The sequence below is a fragment of the Saimiri boliviensis genome, chromosome 4 (assembly GCF_048565385.1).
Source record: "Saimiri boliviensis isolate mSaiBol1 chromosome 4, mSaiBol1.pri, whole genome shotgun sequence".
NCBI classification, from domain to species: Eukaryota; Metazoa; Chordata; class Mammalia; order Primates; family Cebidae; genus Saimiri; species Saimiri boliviensis.
Window position 1 is genome coordinate 33,087,048 of NC_133452.1, and position 19,678 is coordinate 33,106,725.

General features: G+C 38.5%; 1 protein-coding gene across 3 annotated transcripts in view; it reads left to right on the forward strand.

Annotated features, from left to right (window-relative positions):
• Nucleotides 1-19,678, forward strand: part of MAP3K5 (mitogen-activated protein kinase kinase kinase 5) — a 236,862-nt gene that overhangs the window by 122,552 nt on the left and 94,632 nt on the right. For all 3 annotated transcript variants that reach the window (XM_074397398.1, XM_003932483.4, XM_074397397.1), the window contains 3 exons: nt 6,532-6,691; nt 9,452-9,605; nt 15,081-15,188. In XM_074397398.1, coding sequence (XP_074253499.1) covers nt 6,532-6,691; nt 9,452-9,605; nt 15,081-15,188 — 422 coding nt within the window. The remainder of the gene's footprint in view (nt 1-6,531; nt 6,692-9,451; nt 9,606-15,080; nt 15,189-19,678) is intronic.

Sequence of the window (19,678 nt, forward strand, 5' to 3'; positions counted from 1 at the left end):
GATATGGGTTCTGTATTCAGCACCCAACTCCTAATAAGGTTAGTGTTTTGTGAGACATCAGGAATATGTCCTGTTTTAGATTGTGCTTTCATGGTGCTTTTTTCGAAAACCTCTGCTGTTTCCTTTATCTGTGTCTCAAGGACTCCTGTCCTTATGATTTCACTGGTACTGGGGGAAGAACCTCCCAAAGCCCCAGGAGCAACCAGGTCAAGCAGATGGCAGTCTTGGTAGGAACCAGGCTCTTCAGACCATCTTTGAACTGTGGCCATTGATAGAATGTGCTTTTGTCCCTTTTATGTGTAGACATTGTTTCATCTGCTGCCGTTCCCTGGGAGTTTAAAGAAGTTAGGGCATCTCAGTGAATACAATGCGAGTGCTTTTCTTGGTTTTGGCTTTGATCACATTTTTAAAGATTCTAGACACTGGAATCCTATCTATGGAAATCAGATTTTGCTCTGTTGGGTGTCTAACCACCTCCTTTCAGAGAACCTTTCTAACTCTTTTAGGAGTTATTACTACAGACATAGAAATATTCAGCCTTATTTTTCATAGGGAAAAAATAACACATTCATCTTAGTGAAGCTATGAATTGTAGAAGAAATTTTTCTTCAAGATTAAAAAAAATGTTTTTCTTTTTTTCAGAGACTAGGTCTCACTCTGTCACCCAGGCAGGAGTGCAGTGGTACGATCATAGCTCACTGCAGCCTCGAATTTCTAAGCTTAAGCGATCTTCCCATCTCAGCCTCCCAAGAAGCTGGTACTATAGGTGTGCACCACCACACCTGGCTAATTAAATTTTTTTTAATAGAGACCCTAGGGCCACACTATATTGCCCAGGCTGGTCTTGAACTCGTGGCTTCAAGCAGTTCTCCTGCCACAGCCTCCCAAAATACTGGTATTACAGGTGTGAGCTGCCACACCTGGCCCACTTTAACTTCAGGTTTTTTTTTTTTACTTAAAGAGAAATGAATCCTAGACTTAAAAACAAATTATTCTGGAAGAGCTTATATCTATATGTAATGTTCTGGAAAATCTTTGAAGCTAAATAAAGTCAGAATATTTATTTGTTTTTTTTTTAAAGGCTCAGACTAAAAGAATGATAAAATATTGTGGGATAGCAGTGATATTAAAGGCATAAAAATCTGTTTGAAATAATTCTTTTTTTTATTTTGAGACAGGATCTCACTCTGCTGCTCAGGGTACGGTGGCACAATCACAGCTCACTGCAGGCTTTTGCCATGTTGGCCAAGCTGGTCTTGAACTCCTGGCCTCAAGTGATCCGCCCACCTCAGCCCCCGAAAGTGCTGGGATTATAGGTGTGAGCCACCACTCCTGGCTGAGTGTACAGCAACTCTTGGGAAATATTCTCACTAAAAATGTTTAATCTGAACCTTAACACCTAAAGTTCGCTTAATAGAAATTACAAGCTCTAAAGAAATAAGTTAAATAATCCCAAGAATTCACATCAGACAGATCAGAATGTGAGAACACTAGAGCAGCGGTCCACAACCTTTTTAGCAATAGGGACTGGTTTCGTGGAAGACAATTTTTCCATGGACTGGGGGAGGGGAGTGGTTTGGGGTTGATTCAAGTGCATTACATTTCTTGTGCACTTTATTTCTATGATTACATTGTAATATATAATGAAATAATTATACAACTCTCCATAATTTAGAATCAGTGGGAACCCTGAGCTTGTTTTCCTGCAACTAGACAGTCCCATCTGGGGGTGATGGGAGACAGTGACAGATCAGGCTTTAGATTCTCGTAAGGAGCACGTTACCTACATCCGTCACATGCACACTTCACAGTAGGGTTCAGACTTCTATGAGAATCTAATGCTGTTGCTGATCAGACAGGAGGCGGAGCTCAGGTGGCAATAAGAGCAATGGGGAATGGCTGTAAGAACGGATGAAGAAGCTTTTCGCTTGCTTGCCTGCCTCTCTGTGGCCCTATTCCTAACAGGCCACAGATCAGTACCTGTCCGTGGTCCTGTGATTGGGGACTACTGCACTGTAGGACTCCTTGTCTTTTCTAAAAGTCAATGTCCTAAAAACAAATGTGTAGAGGGATTGGTTAGATTAAAAGATATTTAGAGGCCAAACGGGGTGGTTCACACCTGTAATCCCAGCACTTTGGGAGGCCGAAGTGGGCAGATCACTTGATATCAGGGGTTAGAGCCCAGCCTAACCAACATGGTGAAACCCCATTTCTGCTAAAAGTACAAAAATTAGCCAGGTGTGGTGATTCACACCTGTAATCCTAGCTACCTGGTATACTGAGGCAGGAGAATTGCCTGAACCTGGGAGGTGGAGGTTGCAGTGAATAGAGATCATGCCACTGTACTCCAGCTTGGGCAAGAGAGCGAGATACTATCTAAAAAAAAAAAAAAAAAAAAAATAGAGATATAAAAACTAAATGCAATTAATGTTTCTTGATTGGATTCTGGTTTTGAAAAAAAAAAAACAACTGTAAGAGACCTTTGGCAGTCAATCCAAGAATCTGAATCAGGACTAGATATTAGATAATAGCAGTGAATTGTTTTTGTTAGGTGCAGTAATGGAATAAGATACATAGGAAGATTTTTTTAGGTATATGCTATAATATTTCAGAGTGAAATGTCATGATATCTCCAGTTTAATTTGAAATGGTTCAGCAAAAGTATTCAAGGAGGTAAAGCAACAGCAAAATGTTAACGATTATTGAAAATATGGTCATTCATTTTAGTATTTATTTTGATGTATGCTTGAGAGTCTTCCTAATGGAAAATTAAAATGAAAAGGATCTATTCTCCACCACTTATGAGGTGTATGGCTTTAGACACGTTGCTAAACCTCTCTGGGATTTGTTTTCATTAGCACAAAAGGGAGGTAATCTCTAACTCATTGTGGTAATGTATGGATTGAGGGAGTTACCATTTTCAATACACACAGTGCTAGGCATCTGAGTATTCAGTAGTCTCCCATTTTCCACTTAAAACAGCCTTGAACATAGTAACAACTGCAAAATGATAAAACTATGATAAAAACTAAGCTATTAAAAAATCCTCAATATAAGTCAACCAATTTTAGTGACAACATGGTCAGCATTTAAATTGCATAAATAGGCAACTGAATCAAATACATGGTGAACTGGTTGATAACACACCAATGACATACAGCTCATTGCTTGTAAATTCAATCAACATGTTTTTAAATAGAGAAAAATATTGATCTGGAAGGACTTGGTTAAAAAGGTACAATTGAACATCACAAATTGTACTTTATTGATTTGTCCCTATGGATGAAGAGCCTAAAAAATATTGTAGTTTGGAACCAAGTCTAACAGTACTCCTGAAATTCTATCCTATGGAAAAAAATCCTAAATACAAAACAAATTTTATGCACTAAGATATCTGTATATCTGTGTTTGTATGAGAGAGAGAGAGAGAGAGAGAGAGAGAGAGAGAGAGAGAAAGGACTTATAAAAATTAGAGCCATGTTCTTAACTCCATACTTAAAAGATGAATGTCTTCATGTAGAAACAAGTTCGTGCAAAGAGCATAAATGCTGATTCACAAAGGAAATAGAAACGTGAAGATAGCCAATCTCAATGGTTAAGAAAAGGCAATGTTCCTTTTTCTCCCCTGTCATATTGGTAAAGATGAATGCACGTGATAGTCCCCCTCACTGGGAAGGGTGTAGGTAAGAGCTCATTGTCAGATGCCTCCAGTGAAAGTATAAATTGGTATAGCATTTTCTAAGGGCAATTTGACAAAAATGCATCAACACTAAAAATGGGCATGTCTTCTGTCCCTAACAAATCCATGTTTAGAACTTTATTATAAAGAAATAATTGAGCAAATATACAAAGCTATGTGTACAACAATGTTTAGAGTAATAAAAATGGCCACGCATCTCCATTTGTGTAAATAAATTGTGATACATCCATATGCTAAAACACTAGTTGACCTAAAAAATATACATTTTGTCCAAATGCTGGCTGGGTGTGACGATCATGTGATAAATGCTCGGCAGGGCCAAAACCAAGTATCACCATCACAAAAGGAACTTCTGAGGTACATGAGCACATCTGAAATTTTATTTTAAAACTATTATTGGGGTATGGTGGCTCATGCCTGTAATCCCAGAACTTTGGGAGGGCAAGGCAAGAGAGAGGATTGCTTGAGCCCAGGAGTTCAAGATGAGCCTGGCCCACAGAGTGCGACCCTGTCTCTACAAAAAAATAAAAAGTAAAAACTATGAAGAAATTTAAAAGTGAGCCGTTGTGGTAGCATCTGTTATCTCAGCTAATGGGGCTGAGTCAGGAGGATCACTTGAGCCCAGGAAAAAAAAAAAAAAAAAAAGGCCCAAATTAGCTAGGTGTGGTGGTTCATGCCTGTAGTCCCAGCTCCTTGGGAGGCTGAGGTAGAAGGATCATTTGAGCCCGGAAGTTCAAGGCTGCAGTGAGCAGTGGTCATGCCACTCCACCTCCAGCCTGCGTGACAGAGTGAGACCTTGTCTCAAAAACAAAAACGAAAAAAAAGTTACATCTAGATAGAAGATCTTGGATGTTGAACTATGCATGTGTAATTTATTTTCATCTTGTGAAACAGCAGTGGCAAAGCTGTTCTCTCTTTAATTTGCCCTCACAAAATGTGAAGAATTTCCGAATGGACATTTTCCTGAAACACTTGTGGTTTGAGTGGAATTATATGATAAAAAGTAACATGAAAAATTTTAAAGGTTATTTTGTTTCATTCACATATAATTTTCAAAAAGGTAAAATCATGACTCTCAGCAAATATTAAAATGGACACATAAAACTATTTTATTTAACTCAACTAATGTGGAAACTAGTAAGATGGAATCTCCAGTTCAAAAAATATTTATATTCATAGACAGCAAAGAAACGTTAAGATTTCTGAGTTTGAAGAAAAAAAAAGCTGGTTTATGTCCAACAGGTCGTAAATCTTAAGAATTTATCCATTCCACTCTACAGAGGTTTACATCTCTACTGGACAAAAATCTGCAAGTTAACAAGTAAACTTTTGTAAGTCTGGGATCTTTAATAAGTGGTATATAATGAGATGAACTAGCGTTACTTTCCGGAGACGGTCCTTGAGTGGCCTGATGCCCCCATATGATATTGAAATGATACATCCTACCTTTTTGCCTCATTCCTAAGTCTCAGGTGATTTTACCAACAATTTAATGTGATGGATATTAGTGGCACCAAACAATGCTACAAGGATATATTCTTTTTAATCAAACAAATACGAAATGCAAAAATAATACAAGACACAGTAGATATTTGAAAATCTACTTTATATGTTTGAAACTATGTAATGAAACATTAAGAACACAGAAGTGCCAAAACAGTGTTGAAAAAGAACAAAGTTGGAGTATTTATATTACCAGATTTCAAGACTTTTAAGACAGTCACATAACAAGACAGTATTATCTGTCAGTCTATCTCCTCTTTTTTTCTAGTTTTTTAAAAATTTTTTTAAATTTTTTTTTAATGAGACAGGCTCTTGCTATGTTGCCCAGGCCAATCTAGAACTCCTGGGCTCAAGCAATCCTTTTCCTTCAGCCTTCCAAGGTGCTGGGATTACAGGTGTGAGCCACCACATCCGGCATATTTCCTTATTTCTTTAACATTTTCTGTATATAACTTTTTGTGTCTAAAATTATTAATTATTATAGCATTTTACTCTTGCAAAATATATATAGTATATAGTTATACTTCAACTGATAGAATTTCAGCATAAAAAATGTGAGATTTCCCTCTTAATTTATTTAAGAATCCATGTTGTAAAAAGACAAAGAAGGAGGTTACACAACAATGTTTGTATTATCACCTTTTAATTTATGCATATACTGACATTTATAAAAGTTCTAGATTTATGTACGTTAAAGTGACCATAACGTTATCCTTGGTTTTCAAATTAAAGGGTAATTTTCACTTTTTTCTGTGTACCTTTCTGGTTGGTCTGACTTACTATTGTTTTTTTTTACCAAATTTTTTATTATGATAAAATGTACATAACAAAAATTTCCCTTCGAAGTGCACTCCTCAGTGGCATTAAGTACATTTACATTGTTATGCAGGCAACACCACTGTTCATCTCCAGAACCTTTTTATCTTTTCAAATTAAAACTCTGTACCCATTAAACAGTCACTCCCCATTCCCTTCTTCCCCCCAGTCCCTGGTAACCTCTATTCTACTTTCCACATTTAAGAATGTGTCTGTGCTAGGTACCTCCTGTAAGGGGAATCACTCAACCTTTGTCTTTTTGCGTCTGGCTTATTTAATTTAGCATGTTTTCCAAGTTCATCGGTGGTGTAATTGTATGTATCAGTGTTTCATTCCTTTTTATGACTAATTTCTTTTCACAGTGAACTGAAACCACCTTAATAATCAGCAACTTCACGAAGGTATTTTAATCCAAAAAGAGGAATGAAAGCTTAATTTTGCTTTTTAGTGAAAACCTGGTTCTACCTGTCTGGGGTGCATTTGTAACATTTTACTTCCTGTTTGTATTCTAGGGGTGAAGCTAAGTAGCCTTCTTGGTAAAAAGGGAAACCTGGAAAAACTCCAGAGCTACTGGGAAGTTGGATTTTTTCTGGGGGCCAGTGTCCTAGCCAACGACCACATGAGAGTCATTCAAGCCTCTGAAAAGCTTTTTAAACTGAAGACACCAGCATGGTAATAATCAGCTATTCTATGTTGATACAATTATTTTTAATAAACAGCTCCATATTGGTCCTATATTATATTTATTGAAGTGACAATTAGATGATTTTATTTGCTTATAAAATAAAATGCAGAATATAGAGGAAAATCGTGATATTCACAAAATGTGTTGCATATAAATTCTGGTGATTTTGGACGTAGGCTATGTCAGCAGGTTCCTGACTTAGCCTTTCCGGCACATTGACCAACCCATTGGCCCAGGTTGGCCAGTGTCACCCACGTGGATCATGCAGAGGTCACACATTTTGCACCTGCAAATATAACTGATGTTCAGGGCCTGAGACCACATTTCCATGTCAGCTCTTAGACCTCTACTCCAAACCTATGCCTTTTGTTTCCTTTGTGATCTAATCTCAGATTTAGAATTTTCATTCTTGATTTACTTTTGTTTTTACTTAGGATTTCACTGACACATTTGAACGTTTCCTATATTTGTGTGTTTTTCTAATTTCAAATTGTTCTTGGAGTACACCCAAATCTCTTGAACCCAGAGAATCATTTGAACCAAGGAGGCAGAGGTTGCAGTAAGCCAAGATCATGCCACTGCACTTCAGCCTGGGCAACAGAGTGAGACTGTCTCAAAAAAAAAAGAAAGAAAGAAAAACAATTTTTATTAGCATCACATGTAGCGATTGACCATTAGCTGTAAAGACTTTAAAGGGCTAACCATAACACGGCGAAAGCATCTTTCCAGAGGCACCCCGAGCTCAGGCCACTTACTTGGCTGTTTTCGTCACAGAAACCATGTGAGGAAGAGACCACTCTGGCCTTCATGGCTTTTTAAAGAATTTGTCTCATATTCAGGTCTCCTTTAGCCAGTTCTCGCCAGGGATCTTTCTAAAGATCACAGTGATATTTCGAAAATGCACATCTGACACTTCCCCTGCACTGAAATCCTTAAATCAATATAGTTTAATTGTTCCTCACAGCCTAAGGGATAAAGTCCGTCATTTTGTCTTAGCAAACAAGATTTGCCCTTAGCCATTAGCCTCAGCTCTTGTCACACCCCTGAGTTTGTACTATTGTCTCTTCATAGCACGCTGCCAGTTTCATGCGTGAGTGTCTGAGCATGTGCTGAACATGCCTCTCACAATGGACACATTCCCCGGAGAACACTCATCCATCACACCTGCTCATAAAGCTGACCTTGACCTATAGCCGTTCCTCACACCCAAGTCCCATCTATAGTGTTTCTGTCATTCTTTAGTTCTGCCTTTCTTGATACTGAGTATATGGCTTTTTAAGTTGTCTCTCTGTTTAATCATACCTCCATGGATATTTAGTCATGATGTTATAACACCTTTTAATATTTATCCCCACAACAATGTACAGCAGCAGGCATGCAGCAAATGATATGAAATAAAGGAACCAATAAATGCATGCATTATATTCAGTCACATTTCCTGTTTCTTTGCAATGACCATTCCGATGGCAGTATTTTAGGCATCCTGGTTCTGTTAACAAGAAAACAGCCACTATTCTATACAATGGTACTCACAGCTGCAAAACAGTGCCTTAAGGTTCCACTAACTTAATTTTTGTGGACTGTTAACTTCCATGTTTATAGTCCACAAAGCGCCTGCATAGCCATTATCGCCTGTAATTATCTCGCTCCTCATTTTTCCTAACTTTTTCCTTTGAGGCACCATCTGTCTTACTAGGTTTGAGGGTATTTGTATAATGTATAAGCTGTGTTGCTTCAGAGCTAAATAATGATGTCTTATGAAGGGTCTATTTAGGAAAGCTTCCTCAAAGAAGCATATTTAAAAACAAATGCATTAACTGCTTCCTCAAATAGAATATAGGCATTTTAAAATTCACATTTTAACCAGATATATGGCTCTAGTCCAAGTTGCCAAGCCCTCTAAGCCTGTTTCCTCATCTCTAACATAGGGATAAAATAACCTATGTTATTGAATTTTTATGAGATAGAAATGAGATAATGTGTGAAAGCATGGCCGGGCATGGTGGCTCACACCTGTAATTCTAGCACTTTGGGAGGCCAAGGCAAATGGATCACTTGAGGTCAGGAATTTGAAACCAGCCTGGCCAACATGGTGAAACTGTCTCTAGTAAAATTCAAAAAATACCTGGGTGTGGTGATACACACCTATAGTCCAGCTACTCGGGAGGCTGAGGCAGGAGAATCACTTGAACCCAGGAGATAGAGGTTGCAGGGAGCCAAGATGGTACCACTGCTTCCCAGTTTGGGTGACAGAGTGAGACTCCATCTCAAAAAAATAAAAAAAGTGTGGCCAAGCACAGTGGCTCACGCCTGTAATCCCAGCATTTGGGAAGTCAAGGCAGGTGGATCACTTGAGGTCAGGAGTTCGAGACCAGCCTGGCCAACAGGGTGAAACTCTATCTCTACTAAAAATACAAAACTTAGCCGGGTGTACTGGTGCACACCTGTGATCCCAGCTACTCAGGAGGCTGAGGCAGGAGAATAGCTTGAACCAAGGACAGGGAGGTGGCAGTGAGCCGAGATTGTGCCACTGCAGCCACTGCACTCCTGCCTGGGTGACAGAGTGAGACTCCATTTCAAAAAAAAAAAAGAAAGTGTGAAAGCACATGATATGTGACAAATAATGAATAATGTAATGAATGTGTAACTGTTAATGTCAAATATAAATTACATTACAGAATTAGATTAGGATACATGGGAACAGGTGGTTCTAAAAAGACATATGTTTTATGTCTTTTACTTCTCAGGTACCTCAAGTCTATTGTAGAGACAATTTTGATATATAAGCATTTTGTGAAACTGACTACTGAACAGCCCGTGGCCAAGCAAGAACTTGTGGACTTTTGGATGGATTTCCTGGTCGAGGCCACAAAGACAGATGTTACTGTGGTTCGGTTTCCAGTGAGTACTTTTCCTTTAAATCTAATTACATTTTTTCATTTAAAGAACATCTTGTACTGTGATTGTAACAGTGCTTAGATGCTGATTTTTGTGTCCTAAGACTGCAGTCACCTGGTTAATATCTTTATTTCCTGCACATTGGTTTGCTTTAGCTTACCTTAAAAAATAATTTCTCAGAATCAGAGAAATATTTTTATGTTTTTGCCATGGAATTTGGCTGGTTCCTTTTGATAAGTGGTGAAGTGTACTTCCTAAACAATGCAAAGATTATCTCTTGGTTTAGCTTCAGCCAGACTGATGGATGCTTTTCCTTAATCCTGCAGTGGTGTTGGCATGGTCTTCCGTATTATCTCCCATATTGGAGTAAAGAGTATCAGGTTCACCTGCATTGTTAGTCCATCCCCACCATCCATTACCCAGCTGGGTCTGAGTTAGATGTCATATCCCCAATCCCTGTTTATAGTACTTTAGACCATGGGAAATAATGACTTGCAGTTTTTGGTCTGCAACTCATTTTGGCTGATCTCTAGCAGACTTCAGCTATATAGATTTAAATGTGTAACATACATACACACACACACATGCACACGCACTTAAAAAAGTCTATTGCTCTTCTCAGATGGTGCCATCCCCCTCCTGATAGTTCTTAATACTGTCCAGCATCCAATTCAAGAATTACTGGCAACGGTTGAGCACAGTGGCTCACGCCTGTAATCCCAGCACGTTATGGGGCTGAGGCAGGTGGATCACGAGGTCGGGAGTTTTCAGACCAGCCTGGACAACATGGTGAAACCCCATCTATACAAAAGATACAAAAAATTAGCTACTCGGGAGCCTGAGGCAGGAGAATTGCTTGAAACCCAGGAGGCAGAGGTTGCAGTGAGCCGAGATTGCACCATTGCACGCCAGCCTGGGCGACATGGTAAGACTCTGTCTCAAAAAAAAAAAAAAAGAATTACTGGCAATTCACTGTGTGTACAAATTTCTTTTCACATCAAAGTGATGCCGTAAGTCTCTGTCTGAGCTCTGCAATCTCTATCTTCCATACTCAGAGGTGGTGACAGTTCTCAATTCTTTTTGTGAAATCTTGTTTTCCTGTTCTTGTTGATAGGATCACCTACTTCACTTAATTAAATCTATTGCTGACATGAGCATGCTTTACTCTTGCTTCCAGATGAAGCCTTGAGCTCAGCAGGGTCTTTAATTGAAAGCCTTTTAACTGAAACGCTTCACTTTATTTTCTAGCCTAGGTAATGTGTAGCCTAGGAAAATACTTATCTTCGAATGAGCTGGCAACTTGCCTCTAGCTGGTGCTCCGAGTAGCAGTAAGTGTAGTGAAAGAAGAGAACATAGAATTCTGGTGTTTAATTGACTGTTAACTTGATGGACCAGAAAACTGGAAAGGAAACCATTCAAATTAGTCACTTTCAGCTCATTTAAATTAGTTTAATATGAATTTGTCTTTCATGATATAAATATGTTAATATAAAAAATATTTGACAGAATTTGTCATAATATAAATACAAATAAGTGAATATAAAAAATAAATCAGAAAATATTAAGTGAGAAGTTAGGAGAATATAGGGATAAACACCAGTTGAGAAAGGCATCCTTAAGCAAGAAAGGAGCTTAAAAGTCACTAAAAAATTGATATTTTTGTTTGATTAAAAAAAAAAAAAAGACACCATGAGCATGCTAAATAGAAACTGCTAGAAGGGGAAAATGTTTTATAAAAATGTGCAAAATAGTAGTCAGTTTAGGTAATACACAAAAAAAATCCTATAAATTGATAAGCAAAATAAAAAGAAAAAAAATAATGTGAAGAGATCATTAACTTCTGGTTAGTCAAGAAAAAGCAGATTAAATGAGACACTATTTTTTTTTCCCCATTGGACTCAAAGAGTTAAAACGTTTTACAGCAGTTGTCACTGGTATAGAGACAAGAGCATTTTTAGAGCCTGCTGGTGGCCATAGGAATTGCTGAATATTCTGGGATTCTGGGAAATTATCTGGGAAGGGGATCATAGGATTGTGTAAGGGATCCTGAGGACCTCAACTTTATTTACAACATTTTATTTCTTTAGAAAACATTTTGAAGCAAATATGAAAGTATGTTAACATTTAGTTATCTGCGAGTGGTAGGCACATAGGTGTTTGTTATTATCTTGCCAACGTATTTGTGGCATATTTGATTTTTCTCAGCAATCCATTTCCTTCTTGAAACTTCGTGGCTTGTTTGGGGTCTTTTTGTGACAGGACTCTAAAATGCAGTGTTTTCCTACTCAGCTCTAAATACTATTCCTACATCAGAATTCATAACTCAGGTACTCAAAATTTCTTTTCCGTATTTCATTGTTACACAGAGGGCAACACTACATTTTTGTAGTTCTTGAGTGTTCTTACAGCGACTTCACCTGTGTGAGTTACAGAAAATGCCAGTCTACCAAGAAGCTCCAAATTTAATGGAAATTGCTTTAGGATTAACCACTTGAATGTTTTCTTTTCTTTTTTGTTTTTTCCGAGATGGAGTCTTGCGCTGTTGCCAGGCTGGGGTGCAGTGGCATGATCTCGGCTCACTGCAACCTCTGCCTCCTGGGTCCAAGTGATTCTCCTGCTTCAGCCTCCTGAGTAGCTGGGACTATAGGCATGCACCACTATGCCCAGCTAAGTTTTGTATATTTAGTGGAGACGGGGTTTCACCATGTTGGCCAGGATGGTCTCAATCTCTTGACCTCATGATCCACCCAACTTGACCTCCCATAGTGCTGGGATTACAGGCGTGAATCACCGCGCCCGGCCAGATATTTTCTTGTATTTAAGTGTATGATGAAGCACTACAGAAACTGCAAAGATATTGTTTTAAAAGGTAATGGAAGCCATATGGATCATTTTAAAATCTCAATGTAGATGATAGCATAGCAGAAAAACGGGACCAATATTTGGGTAATAAGTTGTGACTGCTTCTGGAATTTGCCAGCCACGCTCTCCCTCACAGAGAAAGGCAGCCTTTTAGTACCTGTGGGGCTCTCCTGGTCACTGCAACTTGTCATATCCTTAGCATCACAGCTTCCATGGCTCACACTACAAAGGTTGCAGTAGGTGTTGATTAGGATAACATCATCCTTCCTTCTTTTGAAATGCATCTAAATAAAATCCAACATGGCCTATTTTAGAAAATATTATTTGATTGTTTTTATTTATCTCAGTACTATATTCATTCTCATTTCTCCAAGAAGTAACTGTGGCTCTGGGTAAAAGAAAGTTGAAAGTTTATTTGGGAAATGATTTGAATAGTACCATCATTTATCATTTTGATTTATTCTTTTTTTTCTTACCTCTTGTCTTGGTATATTTTCTTTCCTCCTTGCATTGAAAAGTCTAGAGACCATGAACTCATTATCTAATGTCAGGAGAGAGGCAGAAGAGAAATATTGTACTTAAAAGGCTGTAGAAACCTCAACATCTGGTTAATATCTATTCTTTATAGGCCTTGCAGTCTTCCTTTTTTATTCAGATACATGAAATTAGCAGTTAATTATAATGTTAACCTAAAAACAAGAAACTAAAAGTAAGAATATATAAACTCACAAGTGAGTTATATCTAGCGTTAAGACTTTGTCAAAGTGCCTCCATTTCCTGGTCTTTTTTCCAGCCTTTCTGTGACCTCTATAATGTGTGCTACAAATATCTCACATTTTGTCATTTCAAGGGTAAAGCAAAGGGCTCAACACATTAATTAGACAGTGCTAGCTACAACCTTGTTTTTATTTCCTGTCTCAAGTGAGGGACACATGGTTCAGATTTTATCTATTAGAAATATTGAGATGACAACAAAGACATAATTTTACAAGAGAGAAGCTGGTGCTGTTTCTTTCTACTGTGGAATATAATAGATGCCCACATGATTTGGGCACAGGGTATATTCTCACTTGTCGATGAAGAGAGTTGGATGATGTTTGGGGAAACCCACCTTTTATTCTCTATTGTTTTGATTCCATATACACTGCAGTACTCAGAAATGAGAGTGCCATTTCTGCAAAGTTTAGTTGGAAAGTTGATTTTCATTATTCATTATTCATCATTACCGCTTGTCTCTCTATTGATTAGAATTAAGATTTTGATTCACTGGGTGAGTTTCTTCCTGAGTCAGAATCTGTTCCTTTCTGGACTCCCACTGTGTGTGTATTTGTGGTACAGACCATCTTATTTTCACGGCTAAAGCCTGACTCAGAATTCTTTGAGCCCTTAACAGTTTTAATACCCAGAGTAAAGAAAAATTGGCTTTTCTAGCTCCCTTTCCCTAGTTACCTGTACCTTAAGTAAATGCACTGTTAGGGTAAGTTTAGAGTAAAACAAATATACCCAGATTCTTGTGCCTTCTTTCTGAGGGTGCGTTTCATGTTTTACTGTATAATGAATCTGTAATTCCTTATTAATGGAACCTTCTGAAGGGGTTTTCCTCCAATTTTATTTGGAAAACTTGCTTGATTAAAGATTAGTTCTAAAGGTAATCTTCTTGAGTGTTAAACCAGTAGAGTAGAAAGACTATTCCAGTTTCTCTACTAATTAAGTATTGACTTTTCTTTTTTTAAACATTCCTGGTGAAGTTTGCCTAGGAAATTTGGGCCAGGAAGATACCTTTAAGCATGTCTACAAGTAGATAATGAATCGTAGCACCTTTGAAATCAGGCCATGTGTATCATTTTAGTATTATTCACTTCAATGGTAAGATATTAGTAATAATAGACTACTTCATGCAGTTCTTTGATGGAGATTCTCAACTCATTTATCACATACCCCTCATAGAACTTGAAAATAGGAGCACATTTGATTTCTCTTTTTCTCTTACAAGGCTAAATATATCATTATTGAAGATGCCAGTTTCATCCAAAAGGCAGTGCAAAAAAACGCGTTTATTATTTCATATAGCTAAGTTTGTTTCTTTGGTTTATATATAAAACTCTTTCAGGAATAACCAAAACCATTTCTAAATTTATTTACATGGGTATGAAAACCATACTACTGCATCTGTATGATAAAGTGTGATAGCAGAAAAACTAAAATAAGTATGTGACATTCTATGTATGGACCTTTTCTGTCTTTCTTTGACACATTTATATTTATAGAAATAGCTTATATAGTACATGATAAAATAGAAGATTTTTTAAAAGTTAATCACTAGTAGATTCCCTGAGGATAGCTCAACCAATATATGGGCTTCTAAAATGTATTCCTAAGTTTATTAGCAATACAAGTTGATGCATTATTGAACCTTGTGATCATTGATAAATACTGTAAAATGCTTGAAGGATTTATAGGAAAACAGCAATCAGACAAAGTGAAATCGTTTACTCCAGCAACAGATCCAGAGACTCATCCAGCAATCCTCTACGTTGGTGCTGGGGGGTTGCAGCAGTTCTAAGTGGTTTCCATCTGAAGTCACTGATACTAGTTTCTTTGCCTTATCTTTTCAAGGTATTAATATTAGAACCAACCAAAATCTATCAACCTTCTTATTTGTCTATCAACAATGAAGCTGAGGAAAAAACAATATCTATTTGGCACGTGCTTCCTGATGACAAGGTAAATTGTGCAATTATTAACACAAGAGCATTACTAATAAAGGACTTTATACCCTTCTAGCATTTACACATTCTAGCAAATGTCTGTGTGAGTTAAGAAGAAATAGCTCAGCTGCGTGTCTGTCTTGGCATAAATGCATTCCGTATTAAAAAACTTGTTACATTTGAATTATGAATTTTCATCAATATTAATAAAATATCATTGAACTATTTGGATTTTTGTTATAGATGGCATTCTGTTTTGTAAATTCATGCTGGAAGTTATGCACCAAAGAACTAATACTTAAAATACATGACATAAAAGAAGCATATGTTGATTTTAGGAAGCCTGTCAGAATGATGCCACGTTTAATCTTACACTGCTGCTATTATAGTTATCATCACATCTAGCTGTTTGGTTATCTAAGTAGTTGCTAAATCTCGGATTAGCCACTGACTCAGTGTGCTGTGCACAAAGTGAGGTGAGCTGCGCGACCACTTATTTTGAGAAGGATCTTAAAACAGTCTCACTTCCGCTCGTAAGAGTCAAGTGGATAAGCCTTTCCACTTCTGTATTCATCCGTTTTAATGAATGTACAAATCATCCTACTATTTTTTAAAAACAGACATTTTCAGGATCTGACTTCATTTCACAGGATAAACCAACAGAAACAAGAGAAGTCTTGTGGAAAAATAGTTCATTTATTTTCTTTCTTGTAATTGTTTTCCAGAATGTCCTTACAATTTTATTTAACCATCGTTTATTGACTTCCTCATTTAATAAATGTTTATTGAGCACTTACTCTGGTCCAGGAACTACCAGGCATGATGTTAGACCCTCAGGAATCAGCTGTGTCCAAAATGAGTGAGATTCCTGCCTTCATGGTGCTTGCTTTCTACTCAGAGAGGTCAATAAATCAATTTTAAAAAATAGGTATATTCAATGATGAGAAGGGAAAAATAAAGCAGGAAATGGAATCAGGAAGTAAATTTGGGATGGGCTTGCAGGGATTTTTTTGTTTGTTTTTTGTTTTTTGGTTTTTGGCTTTTTTTGAGACGGAGTCTTGCTGTTACCCAGGCTGGAGTGCAATGGCACAATCTTGGTTCACTGCAACCTCCACCTCCTGGGTTCAAGAGATTCTCCTGCCTCCGCCTCCTGAGTAGCTGGGATTATCGGTGCATGCCACCACACTTGGCTAATTTTTGTATTTTTAGTAGAGATGGAGTTTCACCATGACAATCAGGCTGTTCTTGGAACTCCTGACCTGGTGATCTGCCCGCCTTGGCCTCTCAAAGTTCTGGGATTACAGGTGTGAGCCACCACACCCAGCCGCAGTTTTTTTTTTTTTTTTTTTTTTTTTTTTTTTTGCATGTAGACTTGAGTCAGTAGACCTGGATTCAAATCCCACTACTGCCCTTGGGTAACTTGGCTTCTCCAAGGTATTGTGTCCTCATATGTAGAATGAGATAATCATGTCCACTCAAAGGTTGTTGTGAAGGTTAAATGAAATAATTTCGTAGAGTGCATTTCACAGAGCCTGGTATATAATAAATGTTCACTATATCTTAACTACAGTAACAACAAAAAATTATAAATCACTGCAGTGTACATATTTTGTGGACTAAATCCTAACTTCGAAACCCCAGAGTTTAACCCTGCTTTGCTCTTTAAATGGCATGGGAGTTATCATTTGGGAGGCTGTTGGTGTTGAATTGGGGCACACAAACCTGGCTCTACATCAGAATTATCTGCAATACCCTGACCCTAGGAAACGTGCTGAGAGGGTTGGAATCCTTTATACCTAAAGCGAAGCTTGGGCACGTGCATTTTTATGAAGATTTATTCATGATTCTGATGTGCAGCCATGGTTGGCAACAACTTTAATAGGGATATAAACATACTAAATTACTCAATTGTAGTAGCTCAAGAATGATTACATCCTTGGCTTTATAGCTAAGCTGTTTCCTGGGGATGGTGCTTTTCAAGATGTGGTTCCCTGGAACACCAGCGCTAGAATCACCCAGGAAGCCGGTTTAATTAAATTCCATATTCCAGCTGGGCACAGTGGCTCATGCCCGTAATCCCAGCACTTTGGGAGGCTGAGGCGGGCGGATCACTTGAGGTCAGGAGTACGAGACCAGTCTGACCAACATGGTGAAACCCCGTCTCTGCTAAAAACACAAAAATTAGCCGTGCGTGGTGGTGCGTGCCTGTAATCTCAGCTATTTGGGAGGCCGAAGCAGGAGAATTACTGGAACCTGGGAGACAGATGTTGCAGTGAGCCGAGATTGTACCACTGCACTCCAGTCTGGGTGACAGACAAAGACTCTATCTCAAAAATTAAATAAAAACAAAATAAAATAAATTGCAGATTCCTAATCTGCATGTCAGACCTACTGAGGACAATTCTATGAGGTAGACTCTCAGACCTCACATACGTGAACCACCATCTGAGGAAGTTCAACAGGAAAACAACACAGCAAGTCCATGATCTAGCAAGAAGAATGTCCCATGCTATGATGTGTCCAAGTCAGCTGGGAGAGATCCTTCCTGGATGTCAATCATGGGCAGGCCCTGTGACCTCTGTCACAGTGGCAAGAAATTGCGGGTCCCAGTGCTATAGTTTCTTGGGAGGGCAGTGTCTTGTGTTTAAAATGAATAGATACTAGCAGCACCCAGAATGCATGCTATTTATGTTTTTAATTTGTTCCACGTTTAGATAAAGTTGGTCATGGCTAGTCTTGTAAGTTAGTATTTTAGCAGGCACACTAAATGTTGGCAACATAAAATTACATAATGAGCATGGAGAAAACTCTCCAGCCTTCTCAACACCAAGTCCGTCTAGTAGCACTGAGGAATACCAGTAGGATCGTTCAGAACAGTGGTCCTTCTCCAATCCCAGTGTGTGAAACACTGTCCTAGCTAACACTTTTACAAGACTGGGACTGGCTGCACCTGAATTTTAGAGACCCTCTGCTCATAGGTTGTGTTAACTTAAGGATCTTCACCCAACACGCCCCAAATTACACATGCCAGTATTTGCCACTATATGCAGAGTCAGAAGCTTGATTCTTTTTCATTATGAGGACTGCCAATTGTATGGAGAAACACTTACAAAAGTTACTTGTGATATTCCTTTATTCGTAGCAGAACACTTCCTTGATAAAGGACTTTGAAGACAGGCTTTCTGTTAAGAAATAGCTTCCCATGAGACCAACTTCCACGAGCGAAGTGATAGAGGAAAGACTTTGAAGGAAGTCATTGCCCCAGCAACCCATCAGCAGCATTTCTAATATGTTAAAACGCATTGTGCCACACCCGAGAAAAGCACTGTGGAGATGATAGAAGGGCAGATTGATCTACCAGCATTTTGCTGAGTTCTGTGGACTTTGGGCCTGTGCTGGTTCCTATAGAGGACGCTATGGGTTCTTGGTCTGTGGCGTTCAGTGAAGAGGAAGACCAGGGAGACATGGAGTCCTTTGAGAAGGCTTCCTAAAGGAAATGGGACCTGTACTTCGACTGTGGGTAGAACTAAAAGAGATGCAGGAACACGGAAAGACAAACTCGATTAGAAGAAGAAAGAAGGCAGAATTCCAACCAAGGCACCGAAGTGAAAGCAAGCGTGGGACATTCAGGGGCTGGAGAGCCTGACTCATCCCACAAGGGGAAACGCATTGAGGGAGGTGGGAGGTATAGTTGGGTAGACAGGATGACATAAAACTCCAGAGTGCTATGTAAGCTAGGAAGGAGAACTTTAAACATGTCTTGGTAGGAAACAGGACATCGCTGCAGTTTCTGAAAATCTGAGCGCTGGCATGAAGGCAGAACAGAATATGAGTTATAAACCCAGGGTCAGCATCAAAGTGCATAGGTGCGAAGGTTGACATTCGCTCTTGCGTGCTTTGTGGCCTAGGCATCCGCTTCAACTCTTCAGGCTTTACTTGCCATATGTGTAAGATGAGAATAACAGTGTCTCATAGAATTGTTGTGAAGATTAAGCATGAGGATGAATGGAAATCATTTAGCACAGTGCTAAACAGCTTGGAACAAGCGCTCCATAATGGTTGCTAGTGTAGCTATAAGATTGATCTGGTCTTGACATTCGATTTCTGAAGTCTTAGGCTCTAGAGGGTCACAGAGAAGACTATTAGAGGAGCTAGTTAGATACAAGGCAGGTAGAGATCCTACAGTAGAATAATATGATTGTGACTGCAAAGGAACAGATGATTGGGAAAGAAAAGTGTACGACTTAATCACGAATTAGGAAGAAGGACTAAAAAGGGGGAGTAAGTGTTTTGATTGCATCAATAAAGGTGGTAGGATTGTTAGAAGGAAAATCTGAGTTACAGAGGAATTACGAGGAATTTCATTTTTTATGTGTTTCATGGAAACTGATGGCAAGACTCCAAGTGGAATCATCCAGTGCCAGAATTGGGAATAATCAGTATAACTATCTACATACGTGTTAGTGATACTGCTTTAAAGCGCAGTGCAATATTTACATTGCTTTG